The sequence below is a fragment of the Tympanuchus pallidicinctus genome, unplaced genomic scaffold, assembly GCF_026119805.1.
Source record: "Tympanuchus pallidicinctus isolate F22 unplaced genomic scaffold, pur_lepc_1.0 scaffold5, whole genome shotgun sequence".
Taxonomy (NCBI): domain Eukaryota; kingdom Metazoa; phylum Chordata; class Aves; order Galliformes; family Phasianidae; genus Tympanuchus; species Tympanuchus pallidicinctus.
Window position 1 is genome coordinate 9946268 of NW_026294769.1, and position 26923 is coordinate 9973190.

The following is a 26923-nucleotide window of genomic DNA, read 5'->3' on the forward strand; positions in this document are numbered from 1 at the left end:
GCCATTGACCACCACCCTCTGTCTGCGGCCTTTCAACCAATTGCTTATCCATCGGGTTGTCCACCCATCAAATCCACTTCCCTCCAACTTGGAGATGAGGATGTGGTGGGGGACCATGTCAAAGGCCTTGCTCAGGTCCAGGTAAATGACATCGGTCGCCTTCCCTTCGTCCACCAATGCCGTCACGCCATCATAGAAGGCCACAAGATTAGTCAGGCATGACCTTCATTTGGTGAAGCCGTGCTGGCTGTCTCGGATCACATGCTCATTCTTTATGTGATCGAGCATGTTGTCCAGGAGGATCTGTTCCATCATCTTCCCAGGCACGGAGGTGAGACTCACCAGCCTGTAGTTCCCCGGTCCTCCCTGCTCCCCTTCTTGTATATGGGAGTGACGTGACCCTTCCTCCAGTCATCCGGGACCTCACCTGACAGCCACGACTTCTCAAATATGATGGAGAGCGGCTCGGCAACCACCTCAGCCAGCTCCTTCAGGACCCTGGGATGCACGCCATCCGGCCCCATAGACTTGTATTCATTCAGTCTAAGGAGGCACTCTCGGACTTGCTCTGCCCTTACAGTGGGGAGGGATTTACCTCCTTGGTCCCCACACAGAGGTTTGGGGATGCAGGGTTCAGGGACGGGAAAAAGACTAGAATCCGGGCCACCAGTGAAGACCGAGGTGAAGAACTCATTCAGCACCTCAGCTTTCTCTTCATCTGTTGAAGCCAGTTCTCCTTTTAAATTTACCAAAGTAGGTACGCCCGTTTTGGCCTTTCTCTTCTGGCCAATGTACCTGTAGAAGGTTTTCTTATTGTTTTTCACGTCCCTTGCCAAGTTCAGTTCTGCCTGCGCCTTGGCTTCCCTGATCCCACGTCTGCAAGTCCGGACGGCATCCCTGTACTCTTCCCAGGTGACACAGCCTTGTTTCCAGAGCTTGTACACCCCTTTCTTCGCCCTCAGTTCTCTCAGCAGGTCCTTGCTGAGCCATGCCGGTTTCCTACCTCGCCTGCCCACTTTCTTATTCAGAGGAATGGAGACCACTTGTGCTTCCAGGAGGGCATCTTTGAAGAGCCGCCAGCTCTCCTCAACATCCTTGTCCTTGTCAGCCGCTCCCTCCCTCCTCCTCCCCAACAGGAGAGCAGGAGAAAAGGGAATGAAAAGGCTTATGGGGCGAGATAGACAATAGGGAGATCTCTTAACAGTTACTCCGATGGACAAAAGAGACTCAACATGGGAAAAGTTGAATGAATTGATGTTTTATTTGATGTTAACATTGTGGCTTTGTGATTTTTGTTGCTGATATTCCACCTCAGAAGATCACGTAAAATAGTGGGAGTTAAAGAGTTAATGTTCTGGTTCCTTGAACTGCCATTCATGGGCACGTGGGGTCCTCGGATGGGAGGGGAGGAGCGGCATTCCCAAGGACCTAGCGCGCAGAGGAGGAAAGGTGGAGCTACTGGCAGGACACCAGCCTCTTCTTCCCACTCTTGGTTTGCCACGGAGAAAAGCACGTGCTTCCCCTGCAGTCTTCTAACATGAGATCTTGTATTTTGGATACTTCCGTCTCTCTCATTTTGTTTGATTTTGTTGGATTCAGTAAATTCAGCTCCTCCTCAGACAGTTGCCATTGATTTTGTTTTTGTTGTTGGTTGGTTTTCTTTGTTGTCAGACACACGTGTTGTCTCCCTTCCCCCTCTCCTGGAGCGCACGGCCCACATCATGCCTTGCCTTGTTAGTCACAGAGCTGAGGCCGGATGTGCCGCGCTGTTAGAAGGTAGGGTAATTTTTGTTGCCACTCTCTTTTTGTCCCCTGGGTTTGTGCCCCTGTCACGGGCTCAGATCTGGAGACTCCTCCACGAAAGGTGAACCAAGTGGCTTTCCCTTAGCTTCACCGTCAGGGGCTGGATTGCCGTGGAGCCTGAACTGATACACACACGTGTAGTCCGGGTGGCCCCAGTTGCTCAGCACTCGCAGCTTGATGTAATTGATGAACCCGGAGTGCTTGTTCTGCAATGAGAAAAAGAAATGAACTGTGTTTTCCTCTCTCCTCTTTGGCCACTGACAATGCAGGAGTGACACACTCACGCAAAATCCTACTTCAGTCTGCCTTGCTAGGTCTTCTGACACGCTGATAAGCTGCCATAGCGCAATCAAGACATTTCTTACCCTGCTCCACCTCTTTGGCCACGTGAGTTTTAAAGAAATAAACAGCTACCAAAAGCTGCAGCAAATACACAGCCAAGTTCTTTGCACTTGCTTTGAGTGTGTGTTCTCACACAGAAAAACGCAGGGGTCGTAAGTCTCATTGCTTTCTCCAGAATGTCACCCATCAGAATGGCCTCCCTGATGCTGCCCATTACCGGCAACGACAAAATCCTTGGAAAGCCACACATCCCCAGTGTGAAAGTAGCCCGCCAACAGTACTGCACCCTACGTGAGGCAGCCGCTTGTGTGCAATTGGAAGCCACCTGGTCATGGCAATTTCTGCTGCAAGTGTAGCTGGAGCTTAGCGGTGCTATAAGCTGAAGCAGCTCTGCAGCTTAAAAGCCAGAAGGAAACAGAAACAGCCCAGCGGTCCGGGCATATGCAGGCAGTATAGAGGCAGCAGCAGACATGCAAGAGGGCCCTCATACGCCTCAGGCTTGGAAGCTTTTCCCCAGCCAACCGCGGTTCTCCTCTCCCACGCTTCACGTCCCTCTTTGTAACCTTACCTGCAGCTGGAAGGTCTGACTGGGATCCTGGCCTGGCGTGAAGGTGAACTCTCCTAGCAAAGTTCCTTCCTTGTCACCTTCTTCCTGCAGGCCCTACAGGAAGACAGGGGTGGAGAAAACAGAACAGTGGGATGCGCTGCTGGAAGAGGATCACAGTGCCCCACAGGACTTTCTGCAGCAAAGGTGGTCTAGGACCATCCACTGTGCCACTTCCCTTTCCCTCTGCCTCTCAAACTACCAACTCGCCCCAAGAGCGGGAAACCTTCTTTGCTGTGCTACCTTGGACAAAAAAGGAACGCTGTGGAAATGGAGCAACTCTGAGGAGCTTGTTTCTCGCCCTGTGCAGGGAAGAACTGCACGCAGCAGCCCTCTTGGATCTGCAACCACCCTCCACGTCAAACGCTACGCAAAACTACTGCCACATCCCAGAGGAATCACTTACATAGACAGCAAAGTCCTTAGGAGCACTGGAGGTGCTGTCTGCATGGTAGGCCATTGCTGGAACTCCATGGTTTAACGTAACTGCCGTGGGAAAGATGGCCCTGGGCAACTTGATGAGGACGTGCCCTTGGCTTCCTGGGAAGGGCCAGCAGTTACCTGGCTGATTGTCAGGCTGAAAAGAGAAGAAGAAACAGCGTTCATGTGCAAAAGAGCGTCCTGGCTGAAAATCCTGCTGCAGCATCAGGGGCTCTGCAGGTGTACTGGCCCACCAGCTCTGCTCCAAAGCACAGGCATACGGGCATGGCGGTGAGCTGGGTGCACAACCTGCAGAAGCTCTTGGGCTCCTTCTTTTGTGGGGCAGCTTGCAAAAAATAAAAAAGAGGGGCTGCTGTGGCTGAAAGGCACCTGCCCGGGGCAAAGAAGGGCCCACCTGCACGAGCCTTTCCTGCAAGGGGAAGCAATCGCTCCCTCTCATTCAGTCCCACCCCCTTCCCCCGGCACCAGCCAGGGCTCCGACTTGTGCAGGTAGCTCAGGAGCAGTGCCAGGATGGGCTGGCAAACACAACAAGGGGCCCTCCTGCAGTGCACGCCCTCCGTGCCCTCTGGGGTTCATTAAGAGCCCCAGCGTTCTCGCAGCCCGGATCTCTCGTGGAACCTTATGGGTTCCCCTTCAGTGCCGGCCAGACAGCTCCACAATGGCTGGGAAGACAAGCAAGCTAGCCTGGCAGAAGCTTCCACAGAGGACCTGGGGCAGTCTGGCAGAAGAAATTCTCTGCCGGGATACACAGGAAGGGAGTAGGTCCTCGCAAGAAGGGGTGAAGACAAGGGTAAAGGCAACCCTCAGCAGGGCGTATGGCCCCCTCTGCCCCGCACCGTTCTTCCTCTGTTTCACACTGTTCTTACCTCAAGAATAATCTCAGGAGGCCTCATATATGGTGTCAGCAGCAACGAGTGCCAGAAGGCTTTCCCGCTTCCAATCCAGGAGGGAGAAGTCTTGGAACGAACGATAGCGGCGCCTGCAAATAAAAACACGGGCACAGTGGTCAAGCAAGGCCAGGAGGAACCAAGGGCTGCTGACTCTGTTTTCCACATGAACAGCTGCACAGAAATGCCGGCTGCCTTTGCACTGTCCTCTTCAAAAGAGTTTCAAAGGCAGCCATACATCCCCAACAGTGATATTCCCCTCGTTCTCACCTGCCGTATCCCTCTGCAACACAATGCAGGGACTCGCTCAGCTATCCTAAGGGGCCACATAAACTGACAGCCAGCTGAGCAGTCACGTGAGAAACAACACCAAGTAGGAGTAGCACTTTTCAGATGTGCTCCAGCCCGTTGAAGGCTCTCTCAGCAAGCACATTCTCAGGGCACACGGTGGCCATTCACTCCTCACCCCTTCTCCCCTACCCTGCCCAAATGCCCATCCTGTCAAACTGGACAAGACGCCCTTTGGAACCACCATCTGTGGTCTGGTTGTTTCTACAGCTTAACGGCACCTGAAGTTTTGCTGGCATAATTACGCATCTGGAATGGGCTTTCTTCCAGCTTCTCCAGGACTTGATTGATCATCTCTTGAACAGCCTGGGAAGGAAGACAAAGGAGAGCGCTCGTCAGAAGGAAAAGAAAAGGGAAAAGAGTTGCCTCCCAGCTCCCCTACAAAGCCTGCCAAAGCAAACTCGGCTGCTCCACTTGGATGTAATTCACACTGCCTGGGAGTTGCCTGCGAACCTCCAGAGCTCTACTATGACCATCTGGCACGGGAACAGAGAGGCTGCTCACTCCAGCGCACTGGACACGGATGCGGCACGAATGGGCTTTTCCTGTCGAGATGCCCCATGACAGGCAGGCTGCGCTGACAGTCCTGCTGGCCAGGAGATGGGGCTCGAGTCAGGCACGAGGCAGGGATTGCCCAGAGGTCACCACAACTGCTGCAGGCCAGCCACACACAGAGAGTTAACTTGAAGCAGAAGACAGAGCTTGCCTACTGCAATGGGGAAGAAAGGCAAAACGCAGAAGGAACTAATGCCTGCCAGGCCTCGGGCTAACATGGCCTTTGAGATTCCCATCACGGGAATCACCGTCAGCTCAGGCTTCGGGCAGACCTGGGGCCGTGCGAGCTCAAGCCACCAAAAGAGACGGTGTCCACGGAGCAAGGGCTCTGAAACCAGAACAGCCTTCAGACTGGATGCCCCACGGGGAGGCTGAAACACAGCGTCTCCTGTGCATCTGCACAGGCCCCAGGCACCCAGGGCAGCCGGGCTCAACTCAGGGTGCTGGCTTACAGGTCTTCCAGGGGAACCTGCCACCTCATGCACAGCAGCAGGTGCAGGGAAGGACTGACAGAGAGCAAGAAACAACTAAAAGGCATCTGAAATTCCCATCAGAGTTCATTCCTTTCCCCCACAAGAGCTCCGGAGCAACAGAGAAAAGGACCGATGGTGATGCACCAGCATTTCTTCCTGCTGGACAAGCCTTTTAGCTGTCTGTGACAGGGAACGCTAGAGAGATATAATGCCACAGTGGCGAAAGAACTCTCTCAGCAGAGCTTTTTGCAATGTCCTCTTACCTCGCTGGTAAAGCCTGGGAGCTCAGTTCTCTTCAGGGCCTCGTGGAGAGCACGCAGGGTGATGTCCTTTGCTCCCCATTGCAGGAAACGAAGCTGCTGCTGGATCTTCTCGAGCTCTTGTTCCACCCTCAGCATTTCCAGATCATCACCCACCAGCCTAGAGACAGCAGGTAATTGATGGAGACAGCGCACACAGCTGTCTTCTCACAAGCCGTGAGATGTGAGGCAGAGAACGAGCCTCACTCCGCGTGACGACAGGGTAACCGAGGTTTAATAGAGAGTTGACAATACTGGTTGGCAAGCTCCAAGAGCTCCCGACCGAGAAGCTGCTTCCTGGCTTCCTGGCTAACTTTGGGGGAACTAACGGACATGGAGAGATAGCAGCTCGAATGGGGAAGGGGAGAAACTCGGGGCATTGGTCACAGAAGTTGGACTCGGGTAACAAGTGGTCATGGACAAGGGGCAGAGCTCCTCTAGAGAAGAGTCCAGCCAAAGGGAGATTCTTTTCTTACCGTGAAGTCTTTTTTTCCACTGCTCTTGAGCCTCCAGCAAGACTTCCAACGCAGTAAACACCTGCCAGGAATTCCACAAAGCTCTCCATAAATCACCTCTATAAATGTTCTGCCTTGGGCTGCCCACTCCCCTATCCCTGGGCAGAACAAATTGTTGGAGGCTTCCGAAAGAAGCATCCTCAAATCAGAGCTCTACTGAGACTCACCGAAGGACATCACAGTCACGGTGAACAGCAGCAGGGAAACTGTCTTCCAAGCCTTAGGTTGCCTACAAAGAAGGAGAAGCGTGGTGAAGAACGGTGAAGCAGGCCGTATCTGTACAGTGCAGAAGACGACTACGGAGCAACAGATGTTTAAAACTTGGGAAGGAACCATATCCTTACCGGTTCCCACGCCTGCCTTGCTGTCGTTTCGCCATTTCTCCGAAGCACAGCGACAAAAGACGCAGCTCGAAGCACAGCGACAAAAGACGCAGCTCGAAGCACAGCGACAAAAGACGCAGCTCGAAGCACAGCGACAAAAGACGCAGCTCGAAGCACAAGCCACAAAAGACGCAGCTCGCAAGGAGTGAGCCAAACCCTGTCCAACAGCTATGCCGTCAGGACCGAGAGTGGCCAAGGGCGGGGACAAGCTGCCTCAGTGCTGAGGGCCCTCTGTGACTTCACAATGGTCAGTGATGTCACCGCAGAGCAGGCAGCGCCATGTTTTGAGGGACAGGGAACAGGCTTTGCACCTCCTGCCTGCAGGGGAAAAGATCCTACAAGGTCAAAAAAAAACCAAACACCTCCTGCCCAGCAGCCTGCTTGGTAGGATTTTGCTGAAGGGGAACGGGCTGGGAGCTACAAGCCGCCTGCCTTTTCGGTCCCTGCTTTTGATGCCCTGTACATCAGATGTCTCACTCCGGGTACCCAGACTTTTCCAATGCTTTCCTATATCTGTCTTCCTACTGTCAGCCAGCGCTTCTTTACAGCCACGGCACAAGCAGACGTGAAGGACCACAGATGTTGGTAGAAAGCACCAACAGGAAAAAACTGCACGTAGTTCTCCCTGCTTGTGAGAATTTCCACGCACGTACATGCATGTCAGTTGTTGCCTTTTTTAAGATGTCAAGTAAATTATCCTGTGGTCAAAAAAACACCAAAATTCTTCTGTTTGCACCAACCTCTAAGGCATTTGTTTGTGAGGTGGCTTTTGCTGATCCTCTTGGTATCCTTCCCCGCCACGGAAGGGGCAGAAGAAAAAACCACTTGCACACCCGCTCCATCAACTACCCACGCAAGTCCTCTGAAGTCTTTTTTCATAGTCCTCATGCTTTTCTCAGTGACTTCATCACTGCCGGCCTGAACTGTCAATAAGGGGTAATAATCAGAAGGGCCAATGAGACCAGGAAGTTTCCCAGAAACGTCCCTGACCCGCGCCCCAAGGAGGCAGCAGTCCTCCCTACTGGTAGGGTGCAGCTGACACGCAGGGCCCTCCGCTCCTCTCAGCAGGGAGCTGCCAATGACAGCCACCCTTCTTTCCTTCCAGGTGGAGGCAGTCTTGACGCGTGAGGTCGACTGCTTCGCCCGGGACAACCTCCCAAGTGGACCTTCCCCCACACCCTGATCCACCTCTCCCTTGAGTTCCGGGGCCTCACACCTATTTTGCAGAGGCACCTGGGGAACTGAGCTTGGTCGGGACGGCGCTTGCCTACATCGCCTGGCCGGGACCCATTTCCACTCCTCCTCTTCTCTCAAACAGCCTCGATCTGCTCGGCAACGGCAGGGCAGGGGGCCCACCTCTGCCTGATGAGTATCACCCCCACATCTACCTCTCAGAGGCTTACACCACAAGCCTGCCTCCCGCTCACGCTTTCTGATACTCCTGAACCTCTCAACGTCCTCCTGGAGTGCAGCCACCATATGCAGCACATCATCCACCTGCTCGCACTTCAGGCAGCTTGCCTTCCTGCCTGCCTTCTCCGGCACCAACGGACTCAGTCACTTGCTGCAGCCACAGACTTGAACTTCCACTTCTTCAGGCAGGGGCTCTGAGTCACCACTGTATTTCTCCCCAGGCCGTTCCACCCGGTGGACACCACGGTGAGATACGTTATCCGGGAGGCAGGCGGCAGTTCTACTAGTGGGCAGAGATTCCAGGCCCCCTGCACACTGCCGTGCCTCCCCGCTTCTCCGCCCAGCCCACTGCCGTCTCGTGCCCCGTAAGCTCGCCCTGCTCCCTGCGGCCCGCAGCAGGTTATACACGCAGGGGCGGTCCCCCGCTGCTCCTGGCTCCGCCGCCTCGGCGTCAGTTTACTGCTGCCGCGCGGAGGACAATGGCGGCCGGCAGTGCTCTCTAATAGGGCCACCCGTCAAGCCGAGGCGATTCCCTGCTGCAGTGCGGAGTGCGTCCGCTCCGTGCCGAGCACCTGTTAAAGCAGGTTCCCTGTGGTGGGCTACCCAGGAAAGCGTCCAGCCTGGTTCACTGCTCTGATAGCCACACAGTCAAGAAACATTCCCTCGTGTTCGCATGGAATTTCCTCTGTTCCTCCGTGTGCCCGTTGCCCCTTAATCCTGGCTGTAGGCACCAGCAAAAAGAGCCTGACCCCACCCACTCGACTACTGTGCATTAGATATTTACAAGTGGTGATAAGATCCCCCCTCAGCCTTCTCTTCTCCAGGCTGAACAGGCCCAGCCCTCGCACCCTTTCCCCATGAGGGAGATGCTCCCCAGGACACGGTACTCCAGATGCGGCCTCACCAGGGCAGGGGAGAGGGGGAGGATCACCTCCCTTGACCTGCGGGCCGCGCTGTTCGGAAGGCAGCCCAGGATCCCACTGGCCACAAGGCTGGCTCACAGCCACCCCGTTGCCCACCGGGACACCGAGGCCGTTCCACACAGAGCTTCTCTCCAGCACGTCGTTCCCTCACCTGTAGTGACGCACGCTCTTAATCCTCCTTCTTCTTCCTGTGTGTGCCCATTGCCTCTTAATTCAGTCACTCAGCAACAGCAAAAAAGAGCCTGGCCCCAACCAGCGACTAATATCCATCAGATATTTATAAGCATTGATAAGACCAACTCTCAGCCTTCTCTTCTTGCGCTGAGGAGCCCAGGACAGGACACGGTACTCCAGATGCGGCCTCACCAGGGCAGGGGAGACGGGGAGGATCACCTCCCTTGACCTGCTGGCCACGCTCTTTGGAAGGCAACCCAGGATCCCACTGGCCTTCTTGGCCGCCTGAGCACCCTGCTGCCTCATAGTCAGCCGACTGTCCGTCAGTACACCAAGTCCTTTTCCGTCAGGCAGCTTTCCAGCCACCCCTCTCCAAGCCCGTAGGGTTGCCTGGGGCTGTTGTGACCAAAATGCAGGACCCGACACCTGGCCCTGCGGAAACTCATAGAGTTTACCGCGGCCCAGCGACCCAGGTCCCTCTGTAGTGCCTTTTCCCCCCCCTGGCAGAGCAACGCTCCCTCCCAACTTGGAGTCATCCGCAAACCCACTGAGGGTGCACTCAATTCCCTCATCAAGATCGTTAATAAAGATGTCAAACAGAAGCGGCCTCAGTACCGAGCCCTGGAGGACACCACTCTGGACTGGCCGCCAACTGCACTTAACTCCACTGACCACAGCTCTTTGGGCCCGGCGTTTCACCCAGCGGAGCGTACGCCCATCCAAACCGTTGGCAGCCGCCTCTCCACAAGAATGTTGTGGGGGAGGGTGCCAAAGGCAGACCACATTGACAGCCATACCTTCATCCATTGAGTGCCTTACCTTGTCATAGAATGAAGTCAGGTTTGTCAGACAGGATCTACCATTCATAAAGCCATGCTGATTGGGCCTCACCCCCAGCTTACCATTAACTGGTCCGTGAGGCCTCCCGAGACGATCCATTTCATGGCCTTCCCTGGCACCGAGGTGAGACTACAGGTCTGTAGCTATCAGGATCATCTTTCCAGCCCTTCTTGAAGATGGGTGTCACGTTTGCCAGTCCAACGGGACGTTTCCAGTTAGCCAGGACTGCCGAAAGAGGGTGGAGAGTGGCTCGGCAACCACATCCGCCAACTCCCTCAGCACCCTAGGACGCAGTCCATCTGGCCCCACGGACTTGTGAGCACCCAGCTTTCAGAGCAGGTCCCAAACCATCTCATCGTGGATTGTGCAGGGCCTATTCTGTTCCCCATCCCTACCTACCGGCACAAGGGGCTGTGTGCCCAGGGAGTAACTAGTCTTACTATTAAGGACTGAGGCAAAGAAGGTGTATGGGAGCTGCTGAGTCACAGCCTGAACCACTGATTGATCGCCTGAGGCAAGGACTGACTCAGCCACGGGAGCACGGGTGGAGGCAATTCAACTGTGTGACCCGGAGGGGTGCAGCCTGGCTCCACCTCTCCCAGACCCCATTTGAGGGCTGACTGCCGCTGGGGAAGGATCTCTTTCCGGAGATCCCTCCCTTTGGAGTTTTCTACTGCAAGCCTAGGCCACGGCTGAGCGTTTGATTTTTGATTCTCCCTTTCCACCACGATAATCTTTCTAATGATAAAACCCGTATAATACCATCCTAACCACGCCACTCTGCTATCTGTACGTTTGTAAATCATACAGAACAAGTACCTCAGCCTTATCCTGACCCTTGGTCACCACGTTGCCCTCAGCATCATCCAGCAGGGGATGGAGACTCTCCCTAGCCTTCCACTCGCTGCTGATGTATTTACAGAAATATTTACTGTTGTCCTTCGCCTTAGCGGCCAAGTTCAGTTCTAGCTGGCCTTTGGCTTTTCTAATTTTCTCCCTGCACGGCTTCACTACGTACTCGTAATTGTCATAAGTTGCTTGCCCATTCTTCAAATACCAAAAACTTTACTTTTGTTCCCGAGTTCCAGCCAAAGGTCTCTGTTCAGCCTGACCGGCTTCCTTGCCCGTCAACTTGTCTTCCATGACTCGGTGACGGTCAGCTCCTGCACTTTTAAAATAACTTCCATAAAAGTATGCCCAGCCTTCCCGGGCTCCTGTGCGCTCCAGAACTGCCTCCCAAGGGACCTTCTCAACCACGGTCCAAAAGAGGCCAAGGTCTGCCCTCTGGAAGTCCAAGGGGGCAGCAGTTCCTGCTGACTCCCATCCGTGCTTCAACAGGGATCGGAAAATGCAGTATCTTGGGATCACTTTGCCAACTCACAGAATCACAGAATCACCCGGGTTGGAAGGGACCTCAAGGATCATGTAGTTCCAACCCCCCTGCCTAGCAGGGCCACCAAACATACACCTTCAGATCAGGTTGCCCAGGACCCCGTCCAACCTGGCCTTGAACACGTCCAAGGACGGGGCATCCACAACCTCCCTGGGCAGCCCGTTCCAGGGCCTAACCACTCTCCTTGTAAAGAACTTCCCCCTAACATCCAACCTAAATCTTCCCTCCTTCAACTTGCATCCATTTCCCCTAGTCCTGCTGTTGTCAGCCCTTCTGAAGAGTTTACTCCCCTCCTGGGTGTAGGTTCCCTTCAGGTATTGATAGGCTGCAATGAGGTCACCCCGCAGCCTTCTCTTCTCCAGGCTGAACAAGCCCAACTTCCTCAGCCTGTCCTCATAGGGGAGGTGCTCCAGCCCTCTGATCATCTTAGTCGCCCTCCTCTGGTCCCTTTCCAAAATCTCAATGTCTTTCTTGTACTGAGGGCTCCACACCTGGACACAGTGCTCCAGATGGGGCCTCACAAGAGCCGAGTAGAGAGGGACAATCACCTCCCTGTCCCTGCTGACCACCCCTCTCCTGATGGAGCCCAGGATCCCATTTGCCTTCCGAGCTGCCAGAGCGCACTGCTGGCTCATGTTCAGTCTCTCGTCCATCAGGACCCCCAGGTCCTTCTCTGCCGAGCTGCTCTCAAGGACCACTCCTCCCAGCCTGTACGGGTGCCTGGGGTTCTTCCGGCCCAAATGCAAAACCTTGCACTTTGCCGTGTTGAACCTCATTAGGTTCACCCGAGCCCAGCCCTCCAGCCTGTCGAGGTCCCTCTGAATGGCATCCCTTCCTTCCACCGTATCAACCGCACCACTCAGCTTGGTGTCGTCAGCAAACTTGCTGAGGGTGCACTCAATTCCCTCATCGATGTCATTAATAAAGACGTTAAAGAGCACCGGTCCCAAGACAGACCCTTGGGGGACACCACTTGTTACCGGCCTCCACCTGGACATAGAGCCATTGACCACCACCCTCTGTCTGCGGCCTTTCAACCAATTGCTTATCCATCGGGTTGTCCACCCATCAAATCCACTTCCCTCCAACTTGGAGATGAGGATGTGGTGGGGGACCATGTCAAAGGCCTTGCTCAGGTCCAGGTAAATGACATCGGTCGCCTTCCCTTCGTCCACCAATGCCGTCACGCCATCATAGAAGGCCACAAGATTAGTCAGGCATGACCTTCATTTGGTGAAGCCGTGCTGGCTGTCTCGGATCACATGCTCATTCTTTATGTGATCGAGCATGTTGTCCAGGAGGATCTGTTCCATCATCTTCCCAGGCACGGAGGTGAGACTCACCAGCCTGTAGTTCCCCGGTCCTCCCTGCTCCCCTTCTTGTATATGGGAGTGACGTGACCCTTCCTCCAGTCATCCGGGACCTCACCTGACAGCCACGACTTCTCAAATATGATGGAGAGCGGCTCGGCAACCACCTCAGCCAGCTCCTTCAGGACCCTGGGATGCACGCCATCCGGCCCCATAGACTTGTATTCATTCAGTCTAAGGAGGCACTCTCGGACTTGCTCTGCCCTTACAGTGGGGAGGGATTTACCTCCTTGGTCCCCACACAGAGGTTTGGGGATGCAGGGTTCAGGGACGGGAAAAAGACTAGAATCCGGGCCACCAGTGAAGACCGAGGTGAAGAACTCATTCAGCACCTCAGCTTTCTCTTCATCTGTTGAAGCCAGTTCTCCTTTTAAATTTACCAAAGTAGGTACGCCCGTTTTGGCCTTTCTCTTCTGGCCAATGTACCTGTAGAAGGTTTTCTTATTGTTTTTCACGTCCCTTGCCAAGTTCAGTTCTGCCTGCGCCTTGGCTTCCCTGATCCCACGTCTGCAAGTCCGGACGGCATCCCTGTACTCTTCCCAGGTGACACAGCCTTGTTTCCAGAGCTTGTACACCCCTTTCTTCGCCCTCAGTTCTCTCAGCAGGTCCTTGCTGAGCCATGCCGGTTTCCTACCTCGCCTGCCCACTTTCTTATTCAGAGGAATGGAGACCACTTGTGCTTCCAGGAGGGCATCTTTGAAGAGCCGCCAGCTCTCCTCAACATCCTTGTCCTTGTCAGCCGCTCCCTCCCTCCTCCTCCCCAACAGGAGAGCAGGAGAAAAGGGAATGAAAAGGCTTATGGGGCGAGATAGACAATAGGGAGATCTCTTAACAGTTACTCCGATGGACAAAAGAGACTCAACATGGGAAAAAAGTTGAATGAATTGATGTTTTATTTGATGTTAACATTGTGGCTTTGTGATTTTTGTTGCTGATATTCCACCTCAGAAGATCACGTAAAATAGTGGGAGTTAAAGAGTTAATGTTCTGGTTCCTTGAACTGCCATTCATGGGCACGTGGGGTCCTCGGATGGGAGGGGAGGAGCGGCATTCCCGAGGACCTAGCGCGCAGAGGAGGAAAGGTGGAGCTACTGGCAGGACACCAGCCTCTTCTTCCCACTCTTGGTTTGCCACGGAGAAAAGCACGTGCTTCCCCTGCAGTCTTCTAACATGAGATCTTGTATTTTGGATACTTCCGTCTCTCTCATTTTGTTTGATTTTGTTGGATTCAGTAAATTCAGCTCCTCCTCAGACAGTTGCCATTGATTTTGTTTTTGTTGTTGGTTGGTTTTCTTTGTTGTCAGACACACGTGTTGTCTCCCTTCCCCCTCTCCTGGAGCGCACGGCCCACATCATGCCTTGCCTTGTTAGTCACAGAGCTGAGGCCGGATGTGCCGCGCTGTTAGAAGGTAGGGTAATTTTTGTTGCCACTCTCTTTTTGTCCCCTGGGTTTGTGCCCCTGTCACGGGCTCAGATCTGGAGACTCCTCCACGAAAGGTGAACCAAGTGGCTTTCCCTTAGCTTCACCGTCAGGGGCTGGATTGCCGTGGAGCCTGAACTGATACACACACGTGTAGTCCGGGTGGCCCCAGTTGCTCAGCACTCGCAGCTTGATGTAATTGATGAACCCGGAGTGCTTGTTCTGCAATGAGAAAAAGAAATGAACTGTGTTTTCCTCTCTCCTCTTTGGCCACTGACAATGCAGGAGTGACACACTCACGCAAAATCCTACTTCAGTCTGCCTTGCTAGGTCTTCTGACACGCTGATAAGCTGCCATAGCGCAATCAAGACATTTCTTACCCTGCTCCACCTCTTTGGCCACGTGAGTTTTAAAGAAATAAACAGCTACCAAAAGCTGCAGCAAATACACAGCCAAGTTCTTTGCACTTGCTTTGAGTGTGTGTTCTCACACAGAAAAACGCAGGGGTCGTAAGTCTCATTGCTTTCTCCAGAATGTCACCCATCAGAATGGCCTCCCTGATGCTGCCCATTACCGGCAACGACAAAATCCTTGGAAAGCCACACATCCCCAGTGTGAAAGTAGCCCGCCAACAGTACTGCACCCTACGTGAGGCAGCCGCTTGTGTGCAATTGGAAGCCACCTGGTCATGGCAATTTCTGCTGCAAGTGTAGCTGGAGCTTAGCGGTGCTATAAGCTGAAGCAGCTCTGCAGCTTAAAAGCCAGAAGGAAACAGAAACAGCCCAGCGGTCCGGGCATATGCAGGCAGTATAGAGGCAGCAGCAGACATGCAAGAGGGCCCTCATACGCCTCAGGCTTGGAAGCTTTTCCCCAGCCAACCGCGGTTCTCCTCTCCCACGCTTCACGTCCCTCTTTGTAACCTTACCTGCAGCTGGAAGGTCTGACTGGGATCCTGGCCTGGCGTGAAGGTGAACTCTCCTAGCAAAGTTCCTTCCTTGTCACCTTCTTCCTGCAGGCCCTACAGGAAGACAGGGGTGGAGAAAACAGAACAGTGGGATGCGCTGCTGGAAGAGGATCACAGTGCCCCACAGGACTTTCTGCAGCAAAGGTGGTCTAGGACCATCCACTGTGCCACTTCCCTTTCCCTCTGCCTCTCAAACTACCAACTCGCCCCAAGAGCGGGAAACCTTCTTTGCTGTGCTACCTTGGACAAAAAAGGAACGCTGTGGAAATGGAGCAACTCTGAGGAGCTTGTTTCTCGCCCTGTGCAGGGAAGAACTGCACGCAGCAGCCCTCTTGGATCTGCAACCACCCTCCACGTCAAACGCTACGCAAAACTACTGCCACATCCCAGAGGAATCACTTACATAGACAGCAAAGTCCTTAGGAGCACTGGAGGTGCTGTCTGCATGGTAGGCCATTGCTGGAACTCCATGGTTTAACGTAACTGCCGTGGGAAAGATGGCCCTGGGCAACTTGATGAGGACGTGCCCTTGGCTTCCTGGGAAGGGCCAGCAGTTACCTGGCTGATTGTCAGGCTGAAAAGAGAAGAAGAAACAGCGTTCATGTGCAAAAGAGCGTCCTGGCTGAAAATCCTGCTGCAGCATCAGGGGCTCTGCAGGTGTACTGGCCCACCAGCTCTGCTCCAAAGCACAGGCATACGGGCATGGCGGTGAGCTGGGTGCACAACCTGCAGAAGCTCTTGGGCTCCTTCTTTTGTGGGGCAGCTTGCAAAAAATAAAAAAGAGGGGCTGCTGTGGCTGAAAGGCACCTGCCCGGGGCAAAGAAGGGCCCACCTGCACGAGCCTTTCCTGCAAGGGGAAGCAATCGCTCCCTCTCATTCAGTCCCACCCCCTTCCCCCGGCACCAGCCAGGGCTCCGACTTGTGCAGGTAGCTCAGGAGCAGTGCCAGGATGGGCTGGCAAACACAACAAGGGGCCCTCCTGCAGTGCACGCCCTCCGTGCCCTCTGGGGTTCATTAAGAGCCCCAGCGTTCTCGCAGCCCGGATCTCTCGTGGAACCTTATGGGTTCCCCTTCAGTGCCGGCCAGACAGCTCCACAATGGCTGGGAAGACAAGCAAGCTAGCCTGGCAGAAGCTTCCACAGAGGACCTGGGGCAGTCTGGCAGAAGAAATTCTCTGCCGGGATACACAGGAAGGGAGTAGGTCCTCGCAAGAAGGGGTGAAGACAAGGGTAAAGGCAACCCTCAGCAGGGCGTATGGCCCCCTCTGCCCCGCACCGTTCTTCCTCTGTTTCACACTGTTCTTACCTCAAGAATAATCTCAGGAGGCCTCATATATGGTGTCAGCAGCAACGAGTGCCAGAAGGCTTTCCCGCTTCCAATCCAGGAGGGAGAAGTCTTGGAACGAACGATAGCAGCGCCTGCAAATAAAAACACGGGCACAGTGGTCAAGCAAGGCCAGGAGGAACCAAGGGCTGCTGACTCTGTTTTCCACATGAACAGCTGCACAGAAATGCCGGCTGCCTTTGCACTGTCCTCTTCAAAAGAGTTTCAAAGGCAGCCATACATCCCCAACAGTGATATTCCCCTCGTTCTCACCTGCCGTATCCCTCTGCAACACAATGCAGGGACTCACTCAGCTATCCTAAGGGGCCACATAAACTGACAGCCAGCTGAGCAGTCACGTGAGAAACAACACCAAGTAGGAGTAGCACTTTTCAGATGTGCTCCAGCCCGTTGAAGGCTCTCTCAGCAAGCACATTCTCAGGGCACACGGTGGCCATTCACTCCTCACCCCTTCTCCCCTACCCTGCCCAAATGCCCATCCTGTCAAACTGGACAAGACGCCCTTTGGAACCACCATCTGTGGTCTGGTTGTTTCTACAGCTTAACGGCACCTGAAGTTTTGCTGGCATAATTACGCATCTGGAATGGGCTTTCTTCCAGCTTCTCCAGGACTTGATTGATCATCTCTTGAACAGCCTGGGAAGGAAGACAAAGGAGAGCGCTCGTCAGAAGGAAAAGAAAAGGGAAAAGAGTTGCCTCCCAGCTCCCCTACAAAGCCTGCCAAAGCAAACTCGGCTGCTCCACTTGGATGTAATTCACACTGCCTGGGAGTTGCCTGCGAACCTCCAGAGCTCTACTATGACCATCTGGCACGGGAACAGAGAGGCTGCTCACTCCAGCGCACTGGACACGGATGCGGCACGAATGGGCTTTTCCTGTCGAGATGCCCCATGACAGGCAGGCTGCGCTGACAGTCCTGCTGGCCAGGAGATGGGGCTCGAGTCAGGCACGAGGCAGGGATTGCCCAGAGGTCACCACAACTGCTGCAGGCCAGCCACACACAGAGAGTTAACTTAAAGCAGAAGACAGAGCTTGCCTACTGCAATGGGGAAGAAAGGCAAAACGCAGAAGGAACTAATGCCTGCCAGGCCTCGGGCTAACATGGCCTTTGAGATTCCCATCACAGGAATCACCGTCAGCTCAGGCTTCGGGCAGACCTGGGGCCGTGCGAGCTCAAGCCACCAAAAGAGACGGTGTCCACGGAGCAAGGGCTCTGAAACCAGAACAGCCTTCAGACTGGATGCCCCACGGGGAGGCTGAAACACAGCGTCTCCTGTGCATCTGCACAGGCCCCAGGCACCCAGGGCAGCCGGGCTCAACTCAGGGTGCTGGCTTACAGGTCTTCCAGGGGAACCTGCCACCTCATGCACAGCAGCAGGTGCAGGGAAGGACTGACAGAGAGCAAGAAACAACTAAAAGGCATCTGAAATTCCCATCAGAGTTCATTCCTTTCCCCCACAAGAGCTCCGGAGCAACAGAGAAAAGGACCGATGGTGATGCACCAGCATTTCTTCCTGCTGGACAAGCCTTTTAGCTGTCTGTGACAGGGAACGCTAGAGAGATATAATGCCACAGTGGCGAAAGAACTCTCTCAGCAGAGCTTTTTGCAATGTCCTCTTACCTCGCCGGTAAAGCCTGGGAGCTCAGTTCTCTTCAGGGCCTCGTGGAGAGCACGCAGGGTGATGTCCTTTGCTCCCCATTGCAGGAAACGAAGCTGCTGCTGGATCTTCTCGAGCTCTTGTTCCACCCTCAGCATTTCCAGATCATCACCCACCAGCCTAGAGACAGCAGGTAATTGATGGAGACAGCGCACACAGCTGTCTTCTCACAAGCCGTGAGATGTGAGGCAGAGAACGAGCCTCACTCCGCGTGACGACAGGGTAACCGAGGTTTAATAGAGAGTTGACAATACTGGTTGGCAAGCTCCAAGAGCTCCCGACCGAGAAGCTGCTTCCTGGCTTCCTGGCTAACTTTGGGGGAACTAACGGACATGGAGAGATAGCAGCTCGAATGGGGAAGGGGAGAAACTCGGGGCATTGGTCACAGAAGTTGGACTCGGGTAACAAGTGGTCATGGACAAGGGGCAGAGCTCCTCTAGAGAAGAGTCCAGCCAAAGGGAGATTCTTTTCTTACCGTGAAGTCTTTTTTTCCACTGCTCTTGAGCCTCCAGCAAGACTTCCAACGCAGTAAACACCTGCCAGGAATTCCACAAAGCTCTCCATAAATCACCTCTATAAATGTTCTGCCTTGGGCTGCCCACTCCCCTATCCCTGGGCAGAACAAATTGTTGGAGGCTTCCGAAAGAAGCATCCTCAAATCAGAGCTCTACTGAGACTCACCGAAGGACATCACAGTCACGGTGAACAGCAGCAGGGAAACTGTCTTCCAAGCCTTAGGTTGCCTACAAAGAAGGAGAAGCGTGGTGAAGAACGGTGAAGCAGGCCGTATCTGTACAGTGCAGAAGACGACTACGGAGCAACAGATGTTTAAAACTTGGGAAGGAACCATATCCTTACCGGTTCCCACGCCTGCCTTGCTGTCGTTTCGCCATTTCTCCGAAGCACAGCGACAAAAGACGCAGCTCGAAGCACAGCGACAAAAGACAGACGCAGCTCGAAGCACAGCGACAAAAGACGCAGCTCGAAGCACAGCGACAAAAGACGCAGCTCGAAGCACAGCGACAAAAGACGCAGCTCGAAGCACAGCGACAAAAGACGCAGCTCGAAGCACAAGCCACAAAAGACGCAGCTCGAAGCACAAGCCACAAAAGACGCAGCTCGCAAGGAGTGAGCCAAACCCTGTCCAACAGCTATGCCGTCAGGACCGAGAGTGGCCAAGGGCGGGGACAAGCTGCCTCAGTGCTGAGGGCCCTCTGTGACTTCACAATGGTCAGTGATGTCACCGCAGAGCAGGCAGCGCCATGTTTTGAGGGACAGGGAACAGGCTTTGCACCTCCTGCCTGCAGGGGAAAAGATCCTACAAGGTCAAAAAAAAACCAAACACCTCCTGCCCAGCAGCCTGCTTGGTAGGATTTTGCTGAAGGGGAACGGGCTGGGAGCTACAAGCCGCCTGCCTTTTCGGTCCCTGCTTTTGATGCCCTGTACATCAGATGTCTCACTCCGGGTACCCAGACTTTTCCAATGCTTTCCTATATCTGTCTTCCTACTGTCAGCCAGCGCTTCTTTACAGCCACGGCACAAGCAGACGTGAAGGACCACAGATGTTGGTAGAAAGCACCAACAGGAAAAAACTGCACGTAGTTCTCCCTGCTTGTGAGAATTTCCACGCACGTACATGCATGTCAGTTGTTGCCTTTTTTAAGATGTCAAGTAAATTATCCTGTGGTCAAAAAAACACCAAAATTCTTCTGTTTGCACCAACCTCTAAGGCATTTGTTTGTGAGGTGGCTTTTGCTGATCCTCTTGGTATCCTTCCCCGCCACGGAAGGGGCAGAAGAAAAAACCACTTGCACACCCGCTCCATCAACTACCCACGCAAGTCCTCTGAAGTCTTTTTTCATAGTCCTCATGCTTTTCTCAGTGACTTCATCACTGCCGGCCTGAACTGTCAATAAGGGGTAATAATCAGAAGGGCCAATGAGACCAGGAAGTTTCCCAGAAACGTCCCTGACCCGCGCCCCAAGGAGGCAGCAGTCCTCCCTACTGGTAGGGTGCAGCTGACACGCAGGGCCCTCCGCTCCTCTCAGCAGGGAGCTGCCAATGACAGCCACCCTTCTTTCCTTCCAGGTGGAGGCAGTCTTGACGCGTGAGGTCGACTGCTTCGCCCGGGACAACCTCCCAAGTGGACCTTCCCCCACACCCTGATCCACCTCTCCCTTGAGTTCCGGGGCCTCACACCTATTTTGCAGAGGCACCTGGGGAACTGAGCTTGGTCGGGACGGCGCTTGCCTACATCGCCTGGCCGGGACCCATTTCCACTCCTCCTCTTCTCTCAAACAGCCTCGATCTGCTCGGCAACGGCAGGGCAGGGGGCCCACCTCTGCCTGATGAGTATCACCCCCACATCTACCTCTCAGAGGCTTACACCACAAGCCTGCCTCCCGCTCACGCTTTCTGATACTCCTGAACCTCTCAACGTCCTCCTGGAGTGCAGCCACCATATGCAGCACATCATCCACCTGCTCGCACTTCAGGCAGCTTGCCTTCCTGCCTGCCTTCTCCGGCACCAACGGACTCAGTCACTTGCTGCAGCCACAGACTTGAACTTCCACTTCTTCAGGCAGGGGCTCTGAGTCACCACTGTATTTCTCCCCAGGCCGTTCCACCCGGTGGACACCACGGTGAGATACGTTATCCGGGAGGCAGGCGGCAGTTCTACTAGTGGGCAGAGATTCCAGGCCCCCTGCACACTGCCGTGCCTCCCCGCTTCTCCGCCCAGCCCACTGCCGTCTCGTGCCCCGTAAGCTCGCCCTGCTCCCTGCGGCCCGCAGCAGGTTATACACGCAGGGGCGGTCCCCCGCTGCTCCTGGCTCCGCCGCCTCGGCGTCAGTTTACTGCTGCCGCGCGGAGGACAATGGCGGCCGGCAGTGCTCTCTAATAGGGCCACCCGTCAAGCCGAGGCGATTCCCTGCTGCAGTGCGGAGTGCGTCCGCTCCGTGCCGAGCACCTGTTAAAGCAGGTTCCCTGTGGTGGGCTACCCAGGAAAGCGTCCAGCCTGGTTCACTGCTCTGATAGCCACACAGTCAAGAAACATTCCCTCGTGTTCGCATGGAATTTCCTCTGTTCCTCCGTGTGCCCGTTGCCCCTTAATCCTGGCTGTAGGCACCAGCAAAAAGAGCCTGACCCCACCCACTCGACTACTGTGCATTAGATATTTACAAGTGGTGATAAGATCCCCCCTCAGCCTTCTCTTCTCCAGGCTGAACAGGCCCAGCCCTCGCACCCTTTCCCCATGAGGGAGATGCTCCCCAGGACACGGTACTCCAGATGCGGCCTCACCAGGGCAGGGGAGAGGGGGAGGATCACCTCCCTTGACCTGCGGGCCGCGCTGTTCGGAAGGCAGCCCAGGATCCCACTGGCCACAAGGCTGGCTCACAGCCACCCCGTTGCCCACCGGGACACCGAGGCCGTTCCACACAGAGCTTCTCTCCAGCACGTCGTTCCCTCACCTGTAGTGACGCACGCTGTTGTTCCTCCTCAGGTGTCACTAAACTCTGCTCGTCAGGCTGTTCAGATCTCGCTGAATGGCAGCACAGCCTTCTGCTGTGTCAGCCACTCCTTCCTTCTCCTCTCCCTCTTTAGCTCTTCTGAGCTCCCCTTTTCTCAAGAGTTACACTTCTGCCTGCATCTTGGCTCAGCACTGGAGTCCATAAACCCAGGGTGCACCTTGACTCAGAGCTGCCTGCTTTGTTTATACTTTCGCCTTCCTGTTAGGAACTTGAGGCACCTGAACCCTGCAGCCAGCATGTAGCAAACACCTGATTAAAACCGTTCAACCTGACGAACCAAGAAGTGTTGTAGGACCCTGTTAGGCACAGCTTAGCAACTTCTGATAAAGTAAAAACATCTGCTCTCACCTGTTTGAAATGACGAGCAATTAGAGCAGAACATCTTCAGCTGTGAGTTTGCAAGATTAGTGTTGTACAAACTGATTTATTTTGAGGTCTCAGATGTGACTACCCACAATATGTAATGAAAATCATATGGCTCTTGGACATAGTTGTGGTTATATTAGCTTCTCAAAACCTAATTAAAGTTAGAAAGGCATGATATTTGAGAATATTGAGACTAATCCCAAATTATTGGGATATTCAAAGGACCATCTCCAACTGCTGTGAAGTTTCCAAGATGTCAGACAATCAATGACTGAATCACAAAGCAATATGCAAGGTGGTCACTGACAAACCAGATTAAAGAGTAACTAAGTTAGCAGTGACTTGAATCTGAAGTTGTCTGTAGTTCAACTTCCTTGGTGGGAAATGGTTCCTCTGGTGGTGGTCTTCATTGCAGGTGCAAGGCTGAAGCAGCCATTTGGTTTTAAACAGAATTTTATGCTTCTGTGCATGCATCAGGATGAAAGTGCTGCAGTTAAAGGCTGCAAAGCACTTGTCTGATTTCAGTTTACTTGTAGGTTCAAATGCATTTTTTCAGTATTTTGCAAGGTGAACTTCATGCAAAAAGGCTTCACGGGGGTTCAGACATTGCCTGATCATGTCAGATACTATCCATTTCCTCTAACTAATGTGACACCAGCACAAACCTCCTATCAGGCACAGCAATTTTTTCAACTCTTACATATTCCCATCTCTGACCCAGATTAATGCTGTACTTGGGAGTGTGCTGACAGCACAGGGACCTGCTGAGGAAAACACCTCAGGCCAGATTTGCAGGCATCATTTTGCACGTGCCGCAGCTGCGGGTGGGTTGCAGTGACATGCAGATGGCAGTGCTGCTCTGCCACGGGGCAGGCTTAGGGACACCTGTTCGCCATGATTCCTTTTTTTTATATAATGCCATCCTCTTGTCCGTTCCAAATGTAACACATAGTGAAATAACTTTCTTCAAACAAAAGGTTCTGCACAACTTCTTTAGATACAGGACATACTGAACACAGATATTTCCACAGAACAGTGGAAACAGAGGCATTTTATTGTTTTCCTTTCAGCTCTTCTTAAGAGATGTTTAATGATAACCCCCCCCAAATAACCCCGAATTAAGACAAGAGATAAGCTGTGAACACAGACACACCCAAGAGAAGACATTCATTCCAATATAAAATGAATAGCATTGTATTAACGTTTATTTCTAATTACAAGAAACAGAATATCAGTCCCTTATTTGTACAAAAATACCTGAAAGATTACAATTAGGTTCACAAGCCAAAAAGCTATTTACAGTATGAAGCAAAGCATATTGAATAAAGGTTTTGTCTCTTAAGTTAATACCTTTTGCATTCCCTGAAACTTTAAACTTTATTCCATTTTACAGTCACTAAATCTTGCATTGTGACAATATAATTTACGATAAGCAAGTCTTGCCACTGGAAAGGTGCATTGATTGGTCAAACTGTCAGGTATTTAGTGCAGAAAAGATAAGACAAAACATCTAAACTGAGGCACGTGTTTCTTCAAGATTAATTAACAAATAAAAAGTTTTTTTGTACTTTTAACACCTATCGTAACATAACTTAACTAGTAACCTCATTACCAAAATGGTTTGGCATTTTCCTTCTCAACATATTCAAGATTGCTACATGAAGTATTTATTTAGAAAATAAAATCACAGGCAAAAAGATAAAAATTCAACAGGCTCCAAAACAACCCTGAGCATCCCCTTTACATTCATGTCATTTAAATACAAAAATAAGAGTCAAATGTCCTTCAGTCCTTGGTATTCTGAGCTGGCAGCCAGCTGAATCTGTTGGAAAACTAAGGTGGTATCGACTGTTTTCCAGCAGAAAGAAGACAAAGCAGTGATCTGCTTAAGTAAGATTGTTGCCACTTTGAAGGTGGTCATTTTCTCAAAACAGCTCACTTTAGCTGGGAAAAGTACAAAATACTAAGTCAACCATCTACATACAAAAATCATGATTCATAGTCAAACTTTTATTCTCAATTTAAATAAGATGCAAGTTTTTCTTTTTTTCTTTTTTTATAAATACGAAACACTGCAAGTACTATCCGCCTACTGGGGAAAATGCATGGCTGTCACTAAGCTATGTAAACAGAAGAACTTAAAACTACAGCATAAATGGTCTTATTAAACTGGTAATGTAGTCAATACAAGAATCGTTTTTCTCCTAATAGGGGCCAAATAGAAGCATGCAAAGTGAAGTCAGACTGAAGTTAGCTTAATTTCAAGGTTTTAAAATACATCGTCTAGAAAGCAGGAACACTCGTTTCACTATGTACAATTCCAAAAAAAAGTTTCTACTAAAAACAAAATCAAGTTTCTTCATTTTTATATCTAGACATTAAATGGAAAAAAATACTAAATGTGTTCTGTAAACTAAAATACAGTGTTTCTATACCATTGACATAGTTATAAGCTGATATGGATGACTCAGGCAGGTTATGGTTTGTCTTAAGCTATTCTCAACACTACATGAAGACCTAAAGGTGTGGAATTTTCTTCCTTGTCTACCTTTCCGATGGCTAGGATTTCAAACCCAGTGGCAAACATTAACGAGGATGAACGAGTCTGCATGAATCGTTCTCCACCTCAAGAATGCTCCATTCTGCACTACGTTCTGAAAGTTCCCAGGCTAAAATATTTCACACTACGGATAACCGCATGAAGTGTTGGAAAGCTAATTCAGTAACAGTTCCTGCACGGACTGTGTTGTTCAAAGAATGCTTTTTGCAATTAAGGGAGTGAAAGGGGACTCGTTTAATTTCAGTACTGATTTATCATCAGAAAGAATCACTGTGTAAACATTAAGTAATTGATTTAAGCATTAACAGTAAAGTAATTCTGATGACAGACCAGCACCAAAGCAGGATATATGCTTGTCTGCAGTAGGTACCGGTGTGCATTAGCGTGTACGACACAGGAATCACCAGTTAGCTCCGTGGATGGTACTGCCAGCAGCTGGTTCACAATTGCAAATCCCAGTGAAATCAGTTTCCATTCTCAGTATGTTCTTTCTCACCATGCAAACTTTCGTGGCCATACCAAAAAGCAGAAGGGAGATACTTCTTCTATGCCCTATTCCCCAAGAGAGCTTTGTGTCACTGTATCTTTACAGTATGGAAATTGCTCTTTGAAACAGTCCAAAAATTCAAGGAGCTATAAAGCTAAAAACTGTTGTTTTTGTTTGTTTGTTTGTTTTCATTTTCCCGAACTAAGACTACCTGCAGAAGAATCTTCTCACAAAAATTTCAGATACAATTGTCATTCAGTCCTATTCTATTTAGTAACAGTAGGTTTCCTCAGGAGAACAGTCAAAAGGCTGTAAAAAACAAATCACCACTTCAATAATAAAAGTTTGTGCATAGAATCTAATACAGTCTCCGCATGACTGGGTGCCACTAATATGCCACCAACATACTACAGCCATAATGCTACAAGTCAACAGTTTTGAGAGTGCACGCATGGTGGTATGTTCTTTTAGAATTGTATCCTCATTGCTTCTTCAAAGACATCTGCAGATCATGGAACCTCAGGTCTCCAGAGACACACACGCACGCAGGCACGCACACAGACACACAACACGCACACTTCTTGATTTTCTTCTAGATCCGTTTAGGCTGAAGCATTCCATACATTTTAGGGTGCAGATTAATACCCAACTCCTGCATGAATTTTAAAAGCCACATCAGCTCCTAATATAGGCTGCATACAATATCCAAAACAAAGAAGGAGTGCAAAAAAAGTGATCAATACAAAAAGTAAACACACTAGTCTTAATTGTCAAGATTATTCCAGGGCAAGAGTTCTTTTCAAAGATTTCTCTTCACACTTGTTCCTGTTAAGTGGCCCAGCCAAGATAGTTTCCAGTTTTGTTTCAAATTTACTAATGGTTGTACATACCCCCCCCCCCCCCATTTTTGGGATGCTGGGACACTCAGCAGCAATCACTCTTAGGTGTTAGACAAACCAGTAATGTCGGTCTGTTGGCACCTGTCGAATCCATCCCTTTCAGAGTCCCAAGGTGCATAATATTTTTATTTATTTTTACCAACTTACAAATCTGCCAATTCCCCAGTATCAACGTTCTCTTACAATTACTCTTCTAGCAAATCCAGTCTTCAGTGAGAGTCAAATTTGAGGTCATAAGGCCACTCGGATGCAGTGGTGTTTGAGTTTGCAGGGCAAGACTCCTTTGTTTAGTTGATAGAATTCAACAAGTTGGATTAGATCACTGAATTTGGTGTTCCCATCATCCAGACTGAAAAATATCTGTCCATCATCCTCACACTGGGGAAATAAAACGTCCTTTTCAAGTTAGCACATGAGAAGATGCAAGCGTTGCAAACACAGGACAAGTAAAAGTGTGTGACATGACATAAATGATGGGCACTGCACAGAAAGCCCGGTGTGCAGAGTTCTGTGTGAAACCAGGCACAATGCTAGAAAAGAATTTATGCTAAGCCAACTGGAAATCGTTTCTGCACAAAAATGAAAGCTGGTGGGCAGAGTAATTCTACGTTGTAGAGACAGCACTGGTTTTTTTTACATAAAACAAAAATACCACAAAAATAATTGATGGCTGTTTCCAAAATTAGCAAGCAAGAAAAGATGAGAGGGTTTGGACCAATAAGCAGGTCTGCATGATCTTAAACTTCTGCTGCTCTTTCTGGCCGAGACAAAATCAACCGGCTCTTACTATCTCAATAGAACATTTTTTAAAGCTCAACATTAGGGGATAAAATTCCAAATAAAATTTTTAAAACTTCCTGTAACTTATTCTAAGGTTGCCTAAGTGATATGGAGACAAGTGCAGCTGTTGCTGCCAGTCACAGAGCACAA

At 51.6% G+C, this 26923-nt stretch overlaps 4 protein-coding genes across 7 annotated transcripts in view; all 4 read right to left on the reverse strand.

Moving 5' to 3' along the window:
* Positions 1–21269, reverse strand: part of LOC128090845 (SUN domain-containing protein 3-like) — a 32100-nt gene extending 10831 nt beyond the window's left edge. The window contains exon 1 of one of the 2 annotated variants that reach the window (XM_052703553.1): positions 21120–21269. The gene's annotated coding sequence lies outside the window, so the exon portion shown is untranslated. Of the gene's footprint in view, positions 1–8636; positions 8787–21119 lie in introns of those variants that run through there. The other variant, XM_052703552.1, reaches the window with a different exon arrangement.
* LOC128090849 (SUN domain-containing protein 3-like) lies at positions 1656–9161 on the reverse strand. The gene is made up of 9 exons (XM_052703563.1): positions 9139–9161; positions 6436–6497; positions 6230–6290; positions 5718–5874; positions 4648–4732; positions 4058–4170; positions 3156–3326; positions 2714–2806; positions 1656–2009 (listed from the first exon to the last, which is right to left on the reverse strand). The coding sequence occupies exons 2-9, from the start codon at positions 6443–6445 to the stop codon at positions 1830–1832; spliced, it is 870 nt and encodes a 289-aa protein (XP_052559523.1). The 5' UTR covers positions 6446–6497; positions 9139–9161; the 3' UTR covers positions 1656–1829.
* Positions 14053–22943, reverse strand: LOC128091207 (SUN domain-containing protein 3-like). Its single transcript, XM_052704219.1, is given in 10 exon segments — positions 14053–14406; positions 15111–15203; positions 15553–15723; positions 16455–16567; positions 17045–17129; positions 18115–18271; positions 18627–18687; positions 18833–18894; positions 21622–21774; positions 22933–22943. Coding segments are annotated over 10 exon segments (1086 nt in total). The 3' UTR covers positions 14053–14226.
* Positions 22944–23225: 282 nt separating this feature from the next.
* The window catches only part of GRB10 (growth factor receptor bound protein 10), a 138901-nt gene continuing 135203 nt past the window's right edge, over positions 23226–26923 (reverse strand). For 2 of the 3 annotated variants that reach the window (XM_052703513.1, XM_052703514.1), the window contains exon 18: positions 23226–26389. In XM_052703513.1, the coding sequence (XP_052559473.1) occupies positions 26225–26389 (165 nt within the window). In that variant the 3' untranslated portion in view covers positions 23226–26224. The remainder of the gene's footprint in view (positions 26390–26923) is intronic. The other variant, XM_052703515.1, reaches the window with a different exon arrangement.